Source organism: Panthera pardus, unplaced genomic scaffold (assembly GCF_024362965.1).
Source record: "Panthera pardus isolate Hobbes unplaced genomic scaffold, ASM2436296v1 HiC_scaffold_11, whole genome shotgun sequence".
NCBI lineage: Eukaryota > Metazoa > Chordata > Mammalia > Carnivora > Felidae > Panthera > Panthera pardus.
Genome location: NW_026526666.1, coordinates 1,525,781 through 1,540,653, shown reverse-complemented (window position 1 = coordinate 1,540,653; position 14,873 = coordinate 1,525,781). Strand labels below are relative to the sequence as shown.

The 14,873-nt window shown below is 44.8% G+C and overlaps 1 protein-coding gene across 2 annotated transcripts; it reads left to right on the top strand.

The window, feature by feature from the left end:
• Positions 1 to 5,288: 5,288 nt before the first annotated feature.
• PSMD4 (proteasome 26S subunit ubiquitin receptor, non-ATPase 4) lies at positions 5,289 to 14,428 on the top strand. 2 transcript variants are annotated; one of them, XM_053889685.1, is made up of 10 exons: positions 5,289 to 5,472; positions 10,221 to 10,361; positions 11,325 to 11,439; positions 11,842 to 11,928; positions 12,158 to 12,226; positions 12,397 to 12,612; positions 13,007 to 13,115; positions 13,284 to 13,415; positions 13,501 to 13,568; positions 14,139 to 14,428. In XM_053889685.1, exons 2-10 carry the CDS (start codon positions 10,240 to 10,242, stop codon positions 14,307 to 14,309), a joined length of 1,089 nt encoding a protein of 362 aa, XP_053745660.1. In that variant the 5' UTR covers positions 5,289 to 5,472; positions 10,221 to 10,239; the 3' UTR covers positions 14,310 to 14,428. The 2 variants fall into 2 exon arrangements, with proteins under 2 accessions (XP_053745660.1, XP_019288332.1); XM_019432787.2 differs by lacking the exon at positions 5,289 to 5,472 and adding an exon at positions 5,475 to 5,575.
• Positions 14,429 to 14,873: the final 445 nt, after the last annotated feature.

The window sequence follows — 14,873 nt, the reverse complement described above, 5'->3', positions numbered from 1 at the left end:
GGTAGGGTCACCTGGGTGGCTCAGTTAAGTGTCCGACTTCAGCTCAGGTCAAGATCTCACGGTTCGTGGGTTCGAGCCCCATGTCGGGTTCTGTGCTGACAGCTCAGAGCCTGGAGCCTGCTTCAGATTCTGTGTCTCCCTCTCTCTCTCTGCCCCTCCCCTGCTTGCACGCTGTCTCTCTCTGTCTTTCAAAAATAAGTAAATGTTTAAAAAAAATTTTTAAATAAAAAAATATATAGGGGTAAAAAAATTATATATAGAGACAGAGAGAGAGAGAGAGAGGCACCTAGGTGGCTCAGTAGGTTGACTAAGTATGACTCTTGGTCTTGGCTCAGTTCTTGGTCTCGAGGTTCATGAGTTCTAGCCCCACGTTGATCGGGCTCTGTGCCATCAGCACAGACTAGGATTGTCTCTCCTCTCTGCCCCTCCCCTGCTTGTGCTTGCTCTCTCAAAATAAACTTACAAACTTTAATATATATATAACTATATTATCATGCCTTAAAATTTTCTTAATAACAAATCTCCAGCCAGTGGTCAGAGTTAGCTAATTGTCTTACAGATGAATTTTTGTTAATAGTTTTTTTGTCCCTAATCTCTCTTGAACTCCCTCTAAGGTTTTGCCCCCACCACCCAACCAAAACTTTTAATAAGGTCACTGGTGACCATCTGGCTAAATCTGTCCGTCCTCTGACATGGCAGCAGCATCTGACAGCTTCTTATTCCCTCCTCTTGGCTTCTGGGATACTACTTTCACTAGGTTGTAGCATGGTGCTACACTGCTACATCTCTTTTTTCGTGCCTGCCTCTCTAGCCTCTAAATGTTGAAGTGCCCCAAAACTCAATAATAGGGCCCCTTCTTTCAGTCTACATTCATTCCCTAAGTAATTTTTTAAGTCCTCACAGTAGCCTAAAGACCTATATAATTTGTTCAAACCCCATATCACCTCATGATCTAAAGACTATCTCAATATTGGCTAAAAGCTCCCAAATTTCCGTCTCCAGCCTAGACCTTTCCTTTGAACTGCAAATTCCTATATCCACCCATTTACTTGACATCTAGATCCAGGTGTCTAATAGGCATCTTAAACCTAACCATGACCAAAGCTGAATTTCTGGTTCTTGTCCCTTCTAACCCATCTTCAGAAATAGTGATGGGGCATCTGACTGGCTGGGTAGAGCCTGCCACTCTTGATCTCAGGGTTGTGAGATCAAGCCCCACGTTGCACATGGAGCTACTTTAAAAAAAAATTTTTTTTTTTATTAAAAAAAATAATGACTCCATGCTTCTAGTTGTCTAGAATCAACTAGTGTCTTCCTTAACACTCCCTTCCCTTAAAACCTCCATCAGATCCATTGGCAAATTCTGTCAGTTTTGTATCTTATGAAATACTTGAAACCCAACCATGTATCACCATTTCACCCTTGTTACCACCCTAGAATAAGCCATCGTCATATTATCTGATCAGTGAAGTGGTCTCCTAAACCAGTTTATCTCCTGCTCTTTTCCCCAAGGGCATTTCTCTGTAGCAGCCAAAGTGATACTGTTAAAACACAAGTCAAATCCTGTCAATCGTCTGTTGAAAACTGCAACAGCTCCTTAACTCACTCAGAATCCTTAAAATGATCTACGAGACTGTACACCAACCTCTTTACTACATTTGCTTCTCTGGTCTTCCCCTCCCTCTGTCCTTCTACTCCCACCTCTAGTAGACTCCAAGTTCTTAAGTACACTCTTGCCTCAGGTCATTTTCACTTGCTCTTTTCCCCAGGTATCCTTTAGGTGTCTATAATATAAGGCTTCCTTAATGTCCTATTTATATAAAACAGAAACCACATCCACCCGGGTTTAATTTTCTCTGAAGTGATCACCATTATTTGAAAACAAATTTATATATTTATTTATATTTTTAATGTAATGCAATATATTTCACATATAAATATATCATTTTAATATATAAAATAATATATAAATATAAAAGTATATATATTAAATTATATAAATACATAATATTTATATTTTATTTATTCATTTATTTGCTTGCTTCCTCACTGGCTTACTACTGTCTGCCTTCCCCCATAGAATGTAAGCTCTGTGAGGGCAGGATTTTGTTTTGTTCCCCTCCAAGAGCCCAGAATAGTGCCTGAGCCACAGGTAAATGAGTGGATTGTTTTGTTCTTTTTTTCATTATAGAGCTCTCGTTTTACCAAAATGTGATGCTGTCAGATTTTGTCTTTTGTGCACATTGTTGCAACTCTCATTTCTCTTAACAACTTCTGACATAATGCTAACAGGACATCTCTGTTCAAAGAGTATTGGTTCTTGATTCTCCAGGTTGAATTAAGTCAATCTATTTTTCACTCTCATTTTTTTTAAGTTTATTTATTTATTTTGAGAGAGAGAGAGCAAGAGGGGGAGTCGGGGGTGGGGGGGCACAGAGAGAGAAGGAGTGAGAGAGAGGATCCCAAGGGGACTCCGACCTGTCAGTGTGGGGCCCAACTTGGGGCTCATCTCACCAACCATCAGATCATGACATGAGCTGAAATCAAGAGTCAGACGTTTAACCAACTGAGCTACCCAGGCACCCCTCACTATCTCATTTTTTGATGGTCATTATATTTTGCATTCTTTGCAATATCTCCATAGACTTTTCAAAGTGTAGTAACTAGGGGCGCCTGGGTGGCTCAGTCGGTTGGGCATCTGACTTTGGCTCAGGTTATGAGTTCAATCCCTGCGTCTGGCTCTGTACTTACTGACAGCTTAGAGCCTGGAGCCTGCTTCAGATTCTGTGTCTCCCTCTCTCTCTGCCCCTCCCCCCACTTGCCCTCTGTCTCTCTCTCTCTTAAAAATAAATAAATAAAGGGGCGCCTGGGTGGCTCAGTCGGTTGGGCGACCGACTTTGGCTCGGGTCATGATCTCACGGTTTGTGAGTTCGAGCCCCATATTGGGCTGTGTGCTGGCAGCTCGGAGCCTGGAGCCCACTTGGGATTCTGTGTTTCCCTCTCTCTCTGCCCCTCCCCCACCCATGCTCTGTCTCTCTCTGTCTCAGAAATAAATAAACATTAAAAAAATCTTTAAAAAAAAAAAAAAAGAAAAAAAAGAAAAAAAAAAAATAAATAAACATTAAAAATTAAACAAAAAAGTGTAGTGACTAAAAACTGGTCACAACCTATTAAATGTCTGACTAATGCTGAGATGGTGACACTTCCCTGCACAGGTATCATGGATCACGTTTTCCCAGAACAGTGATGACATTCCAGAACATTCATTTCCTAGTTTGTTTGTGTTGAATGTTTGTCTTCGTTTACTTATACATTTAAAAGAATACTAACTTATAGTTATCCTTGATATTCAATTTGTCTTTGGAATTGTATTATTGCAATTAACCCAGAATATTTTTTTGTTGATGGATTTTATATTTTATGAAATACCCTTCTCCTGATCTTACTTCAGCTATTTGTGTTGATTTCTATTTTGTATAATATTAATATAGGTATACATGGTTTCTTTCATTACTGTTGCCTGATATATATATATATATATATATATATATATATATATATATATACATATATATATATATATATATACATATATAGTATACATATATATTGTATGTATATACATGTATATGTATACATATATATAGTTTTTTTAACTCTCTCCCTTTATTTTTAACTTTTTAAAATGTTTATTTTTGAGAGAGAGCGCGTGAGCAGGGGAGGGGCGGGGATGGGGTGGAGAAAGGGGATCCAAGGAGGGCTCCACTCTGACAGCAGCAAGCACAACTCAGGCCTCGAACTCAAGAACTGTGAGATCATGACCTGAGGCAAAGTCAGACGCTTAACTGATTGAGCCACCCAGGCGCCCCAATTTTTACCTTTTATCACTAGTTTTGTGTGTCTCTATTTACAATGTGTAGCTAGTTTTTAAATGTATTTCTTGTCTTGTTTGCAAAATATTTTGGTTATGTTTGAACTTGCAATTATTTTTCTGTGCTTATTTCCCCATTCCTGTCTATGGTTATGTTGACAGTTTTTTTCTCTAGTAATAGGGAGATTTTACTCCTATACAAGCTGTGATGCCTACCAATAACTTTTGAGCATATCTATTAAACCAACATTTAGGTAATATCCACAACACTCCACTCTCCCATCTCTAAATATGGTGTTCTGTAGCCATGCCTGGTCCCTTGCTACGCTTTCCCTCCAGTGGAGAGGCCTGGCATTTCCAGTTTTACATGTGTGTGTAGGGAAAAGTAATCCAAAGCATTTTTGAATGTTATTCTTTTTTTCCTTTTTTAAATTTTCTTTCTTATTTTTTTAAATTTACATCCAAATTAGTTAGCATATAGTGCAACAACGATTTCAGGAGTAGATTCCTTAGTGCCCCTTACCCATTTAGCCCATGCCCCCTCCCACAACCCCTCCAGTAACCCTCTGTTTGTTCTCCATATTTAAGAGTCTCTTATGTTTTGTCCCCATCTCTGTTTTTATATTATTTTTGTTTCCCTTCCCTTATTTCATCTGTTTTGTCTCTTAAGGTCCTCATATGAGTGAAATCATGATATTTGTCTTTCTCTGGCTGACTAATTTCACTTAGCATAATACCCTCCAGTTCCATCCACGTAGTTGCAAAGGGCAAGATTTCATTCCTTTTGATTGCTGAGTAATACTCCATTGTGCATATATACCACATCTTCTTTATCCATTCATCTATCGATGGACATTTGGGCTCTTTCCATACTTTGGCTATTGTTGATAGTGCTGCTATAAACATGGGGGGTGCATGTGTCCCTTTGAAACAGCACACCTGTATCCCGTGGATAAATGCATAGTAGTGCAATTGCTGGGTTGTAGGGTAGTTCTATTTTTAGTTTTTTGAGGAACCTCCATACTGTTTTCCAGAGTGGCTGCCCCAGCTTGCATTCCCATGAATATTGTTCTTGATTAACAAACCAAAATGGTTTACTAGTTTGTCTCCCATTCTTTGGGAGATTAGTTAAAAGGATTGATTTGTCAAACCTTTTCTTGGCTCCTACCATGTGTCAGGCTCTGTACTGGGCTTAGGGATTGCAAAGATTAAGACACTTTTCCTGCCCTTAATTAAATGGGAGGAAGAGATACACATTCAATTCAGGAGGCTAAGGGCTTGGTGGTTGGGTGCACAAAGCGCTATGGGGAACTGACGGAGCTGGAACGTCATTGGCCATCCCACCACTTTCTAAAAAAACGATGCTGGCAGACACATCCACAGTAATTTCAAAGGATCCTTCCCCGCTTCTCGTAGATCAGCCAGCAGAGAATTCAACCACAGAACCTGCAAGACACGGAAAGCAAAGAAGGGCTCTCTTGCGTGTTACCCACGTCCTACGTCCCTAGTGCATTCCATTTTGGCTGCGCCTACAATTCCCAAAATGCAGCGCGGAGGCTGGAGGCGGACGCCCCTCGCCGAGCGGGGCCTTATGATTGGTGGTGAGCATTGGACCAATCGGAGAAGTTGTTGTTTGTCAGTCTAGGAGAACCGGTCCGGGAGGGAGGAAGGTGGCAAGATGGTGTTGGAAAGCACTATGGTCTGGTGAGGAGCTGCCTCGGGGCCCCGTGATGGGGCGGGATGGGGTGGGCGACGCATGTCGCGCGGAGGCCGGGTGGGCTGGGATGGGGGTGGGGGACCAGTCGGCGAGATGCGGCCCAGGGCCAGGAAGGAAGGAGCTCCATCGACTTCCTGAGTCATCCCAGGGCCCGGGAGAGGTGGATGGGCCCGGAGTACCCCCAGTATCCCTCAGCTGTCGGACTGTCATTGACCAGCCGATCCCTGCTGCCTTGCTCTAGTCTAGCGTCATCTTCTCTAGACTATCCCCAACTCTGCTGTCTGTAGCCAGAGTCCTGCTTCTCAGACTCATCGTGTAGTCTACCCTCCGCTTCTCAAAATAATGGGTATTAGGAAGGGAAATTGTAAATTCTTTCCCAGCCCCGGTTGCTCATCTCTGTCTCCATTACCTTTCCCTGTATCATCTCGAAAGGTATTATTTGTAAATTGCTTTCTCTGTGTCAGGCGTGAATTTACGTTGTCTCACTTACACCTCACAACACTCCTAGGTAAATATCTGTCCATTTTACAGATGGAGATACCGAGTCTCAGCAATTTTAAATGACTTGCCTGAGCCAAGATTTAAACCCCAGGCTGTCTGACATTAAAGCCCTTATCTGGTGAGCTAAATCTCTTAATCAGTCTCAGACTTGGGCTGAGTATTTTATTATAAGTTGGAGTAGAAGATGACACAAACTTTTGCGAGGTTTCAACGATTTCTTCGAAGTATGAGAGTAAAATATAATACAAAATAGTACACAAACACAAATCGCCAGTTGGATGGAAGAACCACCTGAGTTTTCTTTTGGTGGGCGGGGGATAGCATTGCCAGATAAAATATAGGATACACAGCTAAATTTGAATAGTTCATATAAACAATAGTTTTTAATATAAAAAATGGCCATAGGTATGTCCCAAATATTGCATGGGACACATTTATACTAAAAAGTTACTTAAAAAATTTTTTTGCTTGGGGGGCGCATGGGTGGCTCAGTCGGTTGAGCGTCCGACTTCAGCTCAAGTCATGATCTCGTGGTCTGTGATTTTGAGCCTGGGCCCCGTGTTGGGCTCTGTGCTGACTGCTCAGAGCCTGGAGCCAGCTTTGGATTCTGCGTCTCCCTCTCTCTCGGCCCCTCCCCCACTCACGCTTTGTCTCTGTCTCAGAAATAAATAAACATTTTTTAAAATTAAAAATAAAATTAAAAAAATTTTTAACATTTTTTAGAGATGGGGTGGGGGAGGGGCAGAGAGAGAGGGAGACACAGAATCCCAAGCATGTCCCAGGCTCTGAGCTGTCAACACAGAGCCCAAAGTGGGGCTCGAACTCATGGACCGTGAGATCATGACCCAAGCCAAAGTCGGAAGCTTAACCGAGCCACCCAGTGCCCTGGAAGTTATTTGTTAATTATGTATAGTTCAAATTTAACTGGGAGTGGAGTCCTATTTATTTATTTGCTAAATCTGGCAACTTCTGGGAGAGAGCATGTTAGAGTAGAAAAAGGACAGGATTTGGAATACAAAATCCTGTGGTTTTGGTACTTACCAGCTCTATGTTCTGGAGAATCTAGTAAATCTCTCACTGGGGAGAGTAGTGACCTCCACTTGCCTTACAGCACAGGTGGGTAAAATGTTTGTGACGGTGCTCTGTAAACTGTACAGCGCTGTACATCTGTTAGGTTCAGTGTACTTGAGGAGTCCTCAAGAGGGAATTTAAGAGGGGCCTTGAAGGGATTTTGACAAATGTTGAGGAAAGACAGACAGTTAGGGGGAAGGGCAGAAACCAAGCTGCTGAAGTGTAAATGCCCAAGGTGTGGTTAGGAATTAGGAAATAGGCTAGTGTGACTTGATTATAAGGTTGTTGGTGTAAGGTAGTTTCTTTCTTTTTTCAGAGGTAGATGGATGTCAGGCTCAGGAGGTCGACCTCTGTCTGGTACCTTCCACAGAGGACTTCTGAAAGAGTTCATGCCATGGGGATGCCAAGCCGTTTACAAAACGGCGTTTAAGAATATTGCATGGGATATGCCTGGGTGGCTCAGTCAGTTAAGTGTCCAACTTTGGCTCAGGTCATGATCTTGCGGTCTGTGAGTTTGAGCCCCATGTTGGGCTCTGTGTTAACAGCTTAGAGCCTGGAGCCTGCTTTGGAGTCTGTGTCTCCCTCTCTTTCTGCCCCTCCCCTGTTTGCACTCTGTCTCTCAAAATAATAAGTAAACATTAAAAAAAAAAAGAATATTGGCCTGGCTCATGATCTTGCAGTTTGTGGGTTTAAGCCCCGCATCGGGCTCTTTTCTGATAGCCCAGAGCCTGGAGCCTGCTTTAGATTCTGTGTCTTCCTCTGTCTCTGCCCCTCCCCTGTGCATGCTCACACACTGTCTCTCTTTCAAAAGTAAATAAACTTAAAAAAATAATAAAAATTAAAAAAATATTGGCCTGGCTTGATGTATAGGAGGAAAGATTAGGTCCAGAGAGACATATTGGTGGCCAATTGTAGCAGTCCAGTCATAGAATAATGATGAGAGCCACTCCTCTTTTTCTGTAGAGCCTCATAATCTGCTGTGCATGAAAATTCTTTGGAGGAGTTTATTAAAAATTGCAAGTATTTGACTCCGCTCTCCATCTGCTGAGTCAGACTCCCAGCCAGGGAAGTCCAGGCATCTGTATTCTTTTTTAAATGAAGACTTTATGGAATAGGTGGATAATATCATAAGTCCTTATTTAAAAAAAATTTTTTTAATGTTTTTATTTTTGAGAGAGACAGAGCATGTGTGGGGGAGGGGCAGAGAGAGAGGGAGACACAGAATCAGCAGCGGGCTCCAGGCTCTGAGCTGTCAGCACAGAGCCCGACGTGGGGCTCGAACTCAGAAGCCGAGAGATCATGACCTGAGCTGAAGTTGGATGCTCAACCAACTGAGCCACCCAGGTGCCCCTAAGCCCTTATTTTGAGTTGGGTTTTTGTTGGGAAAAATTATATACCTTTGAGCAAAAGTAGTCAAGAAATAGATACATTATTTGATTCATATAGAGGTCAAAACTAGAAAAACTAAACAGTGCACATACACTTTTCTAGGGATGCATACGTAGGTGTTCAGGCATCTGTGTTTCCCCCACCCCCAAGGCATCTGTGTTTTTAATCCCACCATACTACCATCACCCTCCCTGTGTTCTGATGCCTGTCAAAGTGGGAGCCCTGCTGCCGCATTCTCCACTGTCTGTTCTCCCTACTGCTCAAGTCCCCTTGCTTACATGAGGCCTTTCTTCCAGCCCTTAGCCATCTGCTCTTGCCCTGTTGCCCAGAGTACTTATACTTAGTAGCTGTCCAGTTGGATGGTCCTCAATGCCTCCATTGTTTTTTATATTTGGACTCACTACTGTATTTGAAGCTAGAGAGACTGTTACTTCCCTGCTGGGAGAATAATCAGAAACAGTGTATCAGGGAAAAAAGAATATAATGCATGGTCAGTCGAGTCAGCCCTTGATCTCCTTTACATAGATGGAGTTTCCACTATGAAAACTAGTCTGTGTGTTCATGCTTATTGTTAGGCCCTGTGCTAAGTACTTTCTATGAATTTCATCATCGTAGCAATCCTGTACAGGTAAAAATTCATTTTACAGATGAAGTAACTAGACCTTAGAGAAATTAAGTAACTTCCTCAGGATCATAGTATTAATAAGTAACAGATTGGGGATTTGAACCTGAACCTGAACACTGTTCTTTACTCCCATTTGTGTTTCTTAGGGTAGTTTCTTAATTACCTCTCTTCATCATGTTTGGTTTATATTTATTGCCAGAGGATACTAAAGAAAAAGATTGCCACCTGGACCATATTTTGTTAGCCAGGGGAAATGAAGTGTCTCATCTAGGAGGACCCTCCTTCCTCCCTTCAGCACAGAGAATCATCGACAGAGTTCTAGAGGATCTCGAGTCATCAGGAATTGATCCTGCTCAGGGCTTGTGTAACGGCTTCATTTACTTGCCTTCTTATAGTCTCTGGGAAGCTGGAGCTTATATTTCATATTATCTGGGTCCCTTAGATTGGGAAAAACTGCAAGGATAAAAGAAGTGAGACTCCAAATCCATGTAATCTCATTTTTGCAATTTAGTCCAGCTGTCAAAGCTGTTGAACATTTAACCAAATGATTGCGTTGTGTTTTCCTGCACTCAGTGCTGCCAATCATGTATTATTTTATAAATATTTTCTACTTTTGGAATGCTCACATTTTAAAGGCAAATTTAGAATATACATCCATGACAGTGCTTAATAACACTTACATGCCTCTTATGAGAAGGTGGTTGTGGTACATGAGTGGATCTCAATGTTTGGTGCTTATCAGAGTCACTTGTGGAGTGAAGATTTAAATTTTGTTTCCCCCTTCTCTCATTTTGAGTCTCTAAGTCTGGTGTAATGCTTGGAAGTCTGTGTGTGTGTGTGTGTGTGTGTATATGTGTGTGTGTATATATATATGTATATATATACACACACACATACACACACATATAAATGCACTGCTGTACATTACAATGTCTCTCAAAGGAAAAGTGTTGCAGGGAGGTAGGGGGTCCCTAGAACTAGAGAGAATGTCTCAGAGAGATCCTACAATATGTCTTCTTTCCCTTCCTTCTCTCCTAATCTGACAGCGTGGACAACAGTGAATATATGCGGAATGGGGACTTCTTACCCACCCGGCTGCAGGCCCAGCAGGACGCTGTCAACATAGTGTGTCACTCCAAGACCCGCAGCAACCCTGAGAACAACGTGGGCCTCATCACACTGGCCAAGTACATGGGGCAGAGGAGGAGGGGCTTGGTAGGTGGGTGGGTGGCTTCCCACATGTGACCCACTGTGGTATCCAGGTTGCCACCCTTTCGTAGGTTCTGTGAAGTTGTGTTTGCCTATCCACCTTCTAGACTAGTTTCTTCACTATTTGGTGGAAATGTAAATCATAACTTGAGTTTAATATTAATCTGAATTTAATACAATTATGAAACTAGATCTTCTGGGGTGAGAGTTCACAATATATTTTAAATTCAATGAAAAGTGATTTGGGATAAGGGTCCCCAGGGCATTTATCACATGTCCTCTTACCCTAGAAGTGGTCTAAGGACTGATAACCCTCAGATGAGTAGCCTCCCGTCCCAGTATCCGTGTTGTCAGCTGGCCAGTGGGTCTAGAGATGGAGCAGGTGGGAGACATAGTCAATAGCATCGAGCTATGGTAGAGGGATTGTCATGTTATCCCCCAGAAGGCAGGATAACAGGAATTCAAGGGAAATTGGGAGGAAGAGGGCAAGTTTGCAAAATCAACTACTTATTTCCTGCGCTCATATCTACTGAATACTATTTCCACTTTTATGGAGATATGATTGACGTATAACATGGCATAAGTTTAAGGTATACAACATAATGATTTGATATATGTATATATTGTGAAAATGATCACCGTGCTAAGTTTAGTTAACACCCATATCTCACAAATTTTTCTTTGCTTGTGATGAGAACTTTTAAGGTCTACTCTCTAAACACTGGGCGTTCGATTAAGAAAAGTAGAGATTACAGTTATTATAAAGGTCTTTAAAGAGAAGACAAGTCAGGTGCACCTGGCTGGCTCAGTCGGTAGAGCATGTGACTCTTGATCCACATTGGGCGTAGAACTTACTTAAAAAAAGGAAAGAAGAGTCAAATACAGTTTTTGAGGCACTTGTCCTGACCTGAAGTCACAGAAACCGTTTCCCTACATCCCAGTGACTGTGAAGTGCTGACCACACTCACTCCTGACACCGGCCGCATCCTTTCCAAGCTTCACACTGTCCAACCCAAGGGCAAGATCACCTTCTGCACTGGCATCCGCGTGGCCCACGTGAGTCCTACTGGATCCCTTTGATTGTTTCCCCGTGTTCTGAAGTTCTGCCCCCAACGTTGTTCATTTCTCCCCTGGAGTCTTGAGCCAGAACCAGAGCAGGGGAATAGAAAGGACTCAGAAATGAGTAGAAAAGATACGGTGGGATGAATTCCAGGACCAGTGATGACAGTGAGGGAAAAGACCCCTGGAATTAAGACTCACCCCTCTTCCTTGTCCACACAGAGGCACAGTAAGGAGGAAGGGTGAAGGAGGGATTAGACCCTTCTGTGTCTAATGTGTGTGAGCAGGATGGTGGACTTGTGGAATGTAGAAACCATAAGAACCATAAAAAAAGAGTGACAGGGAGCGAGCTAGGTGATGCCTCTGGCTGACTGTGAGAACTTCCTCTCTCTTTACAAGCTGGCTCTGAAGCACCGACAGGGCAAGAATCACAAGATGCGCATCATTGCCTTTGTGGGAAGTCCTGTGGAGGACAATGAGAAGGATGTGAGTCCAGGTGACAGCTGGGACATTTGGGAATGGGGTCTCTCAGGCCTTAAGGGAGCCTGGCAGAGTCATTGGGTTCATCACTTCGGGGAGAGGTGGATCTACAGAATTCAGTGTTTCTGTTGGGGGGCCTTGGGGAGGTTAACCAGTTTCCGTATGCTTTTGTGAGGTGTGTCATTTCCCCTCATGGTATGGAACAGATTTCCTCATTTCTCTTCTTTCTTCTTAGCTGGTGAAGCTGGCTAAACGTCTCAAGAAGGAAAAAGTGAATGTTGACATTATCAACTTTGGGGAAGAGGTGAGTAAGGCCAGGTTGGGGGGCATGGACTTGATTTGGCTGTAAATAGAACAGTCCTTCCCCAGAGGAGTGCCTGCACTGTGAGAGAGTAGCTACAAACAAAAGCTGAAGTGGCAGAAGACGGGGAGTAGGGCAGGAAGGAGAGCCTGCTGTGTCCTTGCCTCCCTCAGGAAGTGAACACAGAGAAGCTGACAGCGTTTGTAAACACACTGAATGGCAAAGATGGTACCGGTTCTCATCTGGTGACAGTGCCCCCCGGGCCCAGCTTGGCCGATGCCCTCATCAGTTCTCCGATTCTGGCTGGTGAAGGTGGTGCCATGCTGGGACTTGGTGCCAGTGACTTTGAATTTGGAGTGGATCCCAGTGCTGATCCTGAGCTGGCCCTGGTGAGCAAACATTGACCTCACGTAGAGCCCAGGGGTCCTTCTTTGTCCTCCTTACTCACACACCCACACGCCACATAGCTAGCTTCTCTAGGGCTAGACAGTCCCGAGCACCCTTGCTCATTTTCCCACACTCCCTTCGGGTCCCTCTTCCCCTTAAATCTGTGTGATCTCCGGGGGCACCAGTGTCAGTGCCTCTTGTTCACTTGTAATTAAAGCCCAGGCTTCTTCCAAGTCCTCCCTTTTCCCCTGTATCATCTCTTACCTCCCAGCTTCTTCCCCATGTACATAAACCAGAAGCTGCCCCTTTGTGTTCCTTTCCCACCCCTCAGGGGACTCACCCAGTGCCCGCGAGGAGGGCGGGCAGAATGACTGACCTTGCCCTGCCCTTTGCCAGGCCCTTCGTGTCTCTATGGAAGAGCAGCGGCAGCGGCAGGAGGAGGAAGCCCGGCGGGCAGCTGCAGCCTCTGCTGCTGAGGCCGGGATTGCTACAGCCGGGGCCGAAGGTGAGGGATAGGGCTGAAGGGTGCCCAGTGGCCCAGGATAGAGGTGCAGGAGAAGGAGTGGGGAGGCCCGGCAGCCCCGGGAGTATATGGGCTGGGGGAACGCTTTGGGGGTGGGTCTGTGTGGACCCTGGCACCGGTTCTACTCTACCACTCTCTTTCTTTTTCCAGACTCGGATGATGCCCTGCTGAAGATGACCATCAGCCAGCAGGAGTTTGGCCGCACCGGGCTCCCCGACCTGAGCAGTATGACCGAGGAAGAGCAGATTGCCTACGCCATGCAGATGTCCCTACAGGGTGCAGGTGAGTCAGGGCCCCGGGACTCAGTGCTCAGGCGGAGAGGTTGGGTCCGGAAGTGGAGCTCAACACACTGACCTCTTTTCCTCAGAGTTTGGCCAGGCAGAATCAGCCGACATTGATGCCAGTTCAGCCATGGACACATCTGAGCCTGCCAAGGTGAGGGCCAGCAGTGATTCCCCATCCCCATCATGCTTAAAGTCCCCTGGTGTTCACGTCCTCAAACCCTCCAGGCCTGAAACCACTCTTCGGGTTTCACAGCTGAGCTTTTTGAGGAGCGCAGGGAAAGAAACAGAGGTATATACGTTTCTTGTTGGTAAACTTTGCTAAGGCAATAGGACGCTCACAGTCAAGGTTGAGTAAGTGTCCTCATGTTCTGTAATTGTCCTTCCTTTTTGGTGGGAGCAGTCTGGACGGGTGTGTAGGATATTGTCTTCCCACCAGGGTGAAAGGCGGAAAAAAAGAATGGGTATCTGAGAGCAAGAAATCTGAACGTGATGGCATGTGATTTTATGCTGTATGCTCAGGAAGCTGAGTTCCAGTTTCTCTGGTCAGTACTAAATGTGTGAGTTTGTACCGCATATAGGCACCGGATATTTTCCTCAATTGTCCTTCCTACTCTTGGCCAGAGGTGTCCCCGCGCCCAGTCAGGTGGAGAGAGAGGCTCAGGCAGCCGTGTGCTCCCCAGATGGCTCAGCCCCTACCCCAAGGCCCCCCGCCCTTTTTCAGGAGGAGGAGGATTATGATGTGATGCAGGACCCCGAGTTCCTTCAGAGTGTCCTGGAGAACCTGCCAGGAGTGGATCCCAACAATGAAGCTATTCGAAATGCCATGGGGTCCCTCGCCTCCCAGGCCAACAAGGATGGCAAGAAAGACAAGAAGGAGGAGGACAAGAAATGAGACTGGGGGCAAGGGTGGCTGAGCCTGCTCAGGGGCCGCACAGGGTGGGACGGGGTGTAGGCTTAGATATGTTACCTGTAACCACTGCCGCCTCAATAAAGCTTGGCAACTTTTGTTTCCTTTTGCCTCCAGTAGTAGTAGCTGTAAGTGTGAGAGAGGGGAGGAGTGCCTGGCACGAAGGAGAGTGTCCCCTACTGAGTCCTCAGTACCTGGTCTCTAATTAATTAATTAATTAAAAATAAAACAATATTGGCCTTTGGAGACTCGAGTCTGGAGCAGGGCCGGCCTGGAAATGTGTGTTTACACACTTCGGAAAGTGCCCAAAGAGGGCCACGAGCGAGGCGCTGTGAGAATGGGAGAAAGGGCCAAACCCTCACAGCCTCTGGGAAGGCTCCTGGAGGTAACACCTGAGTCCTCTATGTTCATCAGGGCGAAATGTCCATCAGCCAACAGGGAAGAGATGGGGATGTTTCCAGTCAGCAGGAACCGTATGTGCTGATGACACAGAGGCACTTGGGAAGAACTGAGTAGCTCAGAGACTGGCTGGGTGAGTGGAGGAGATGG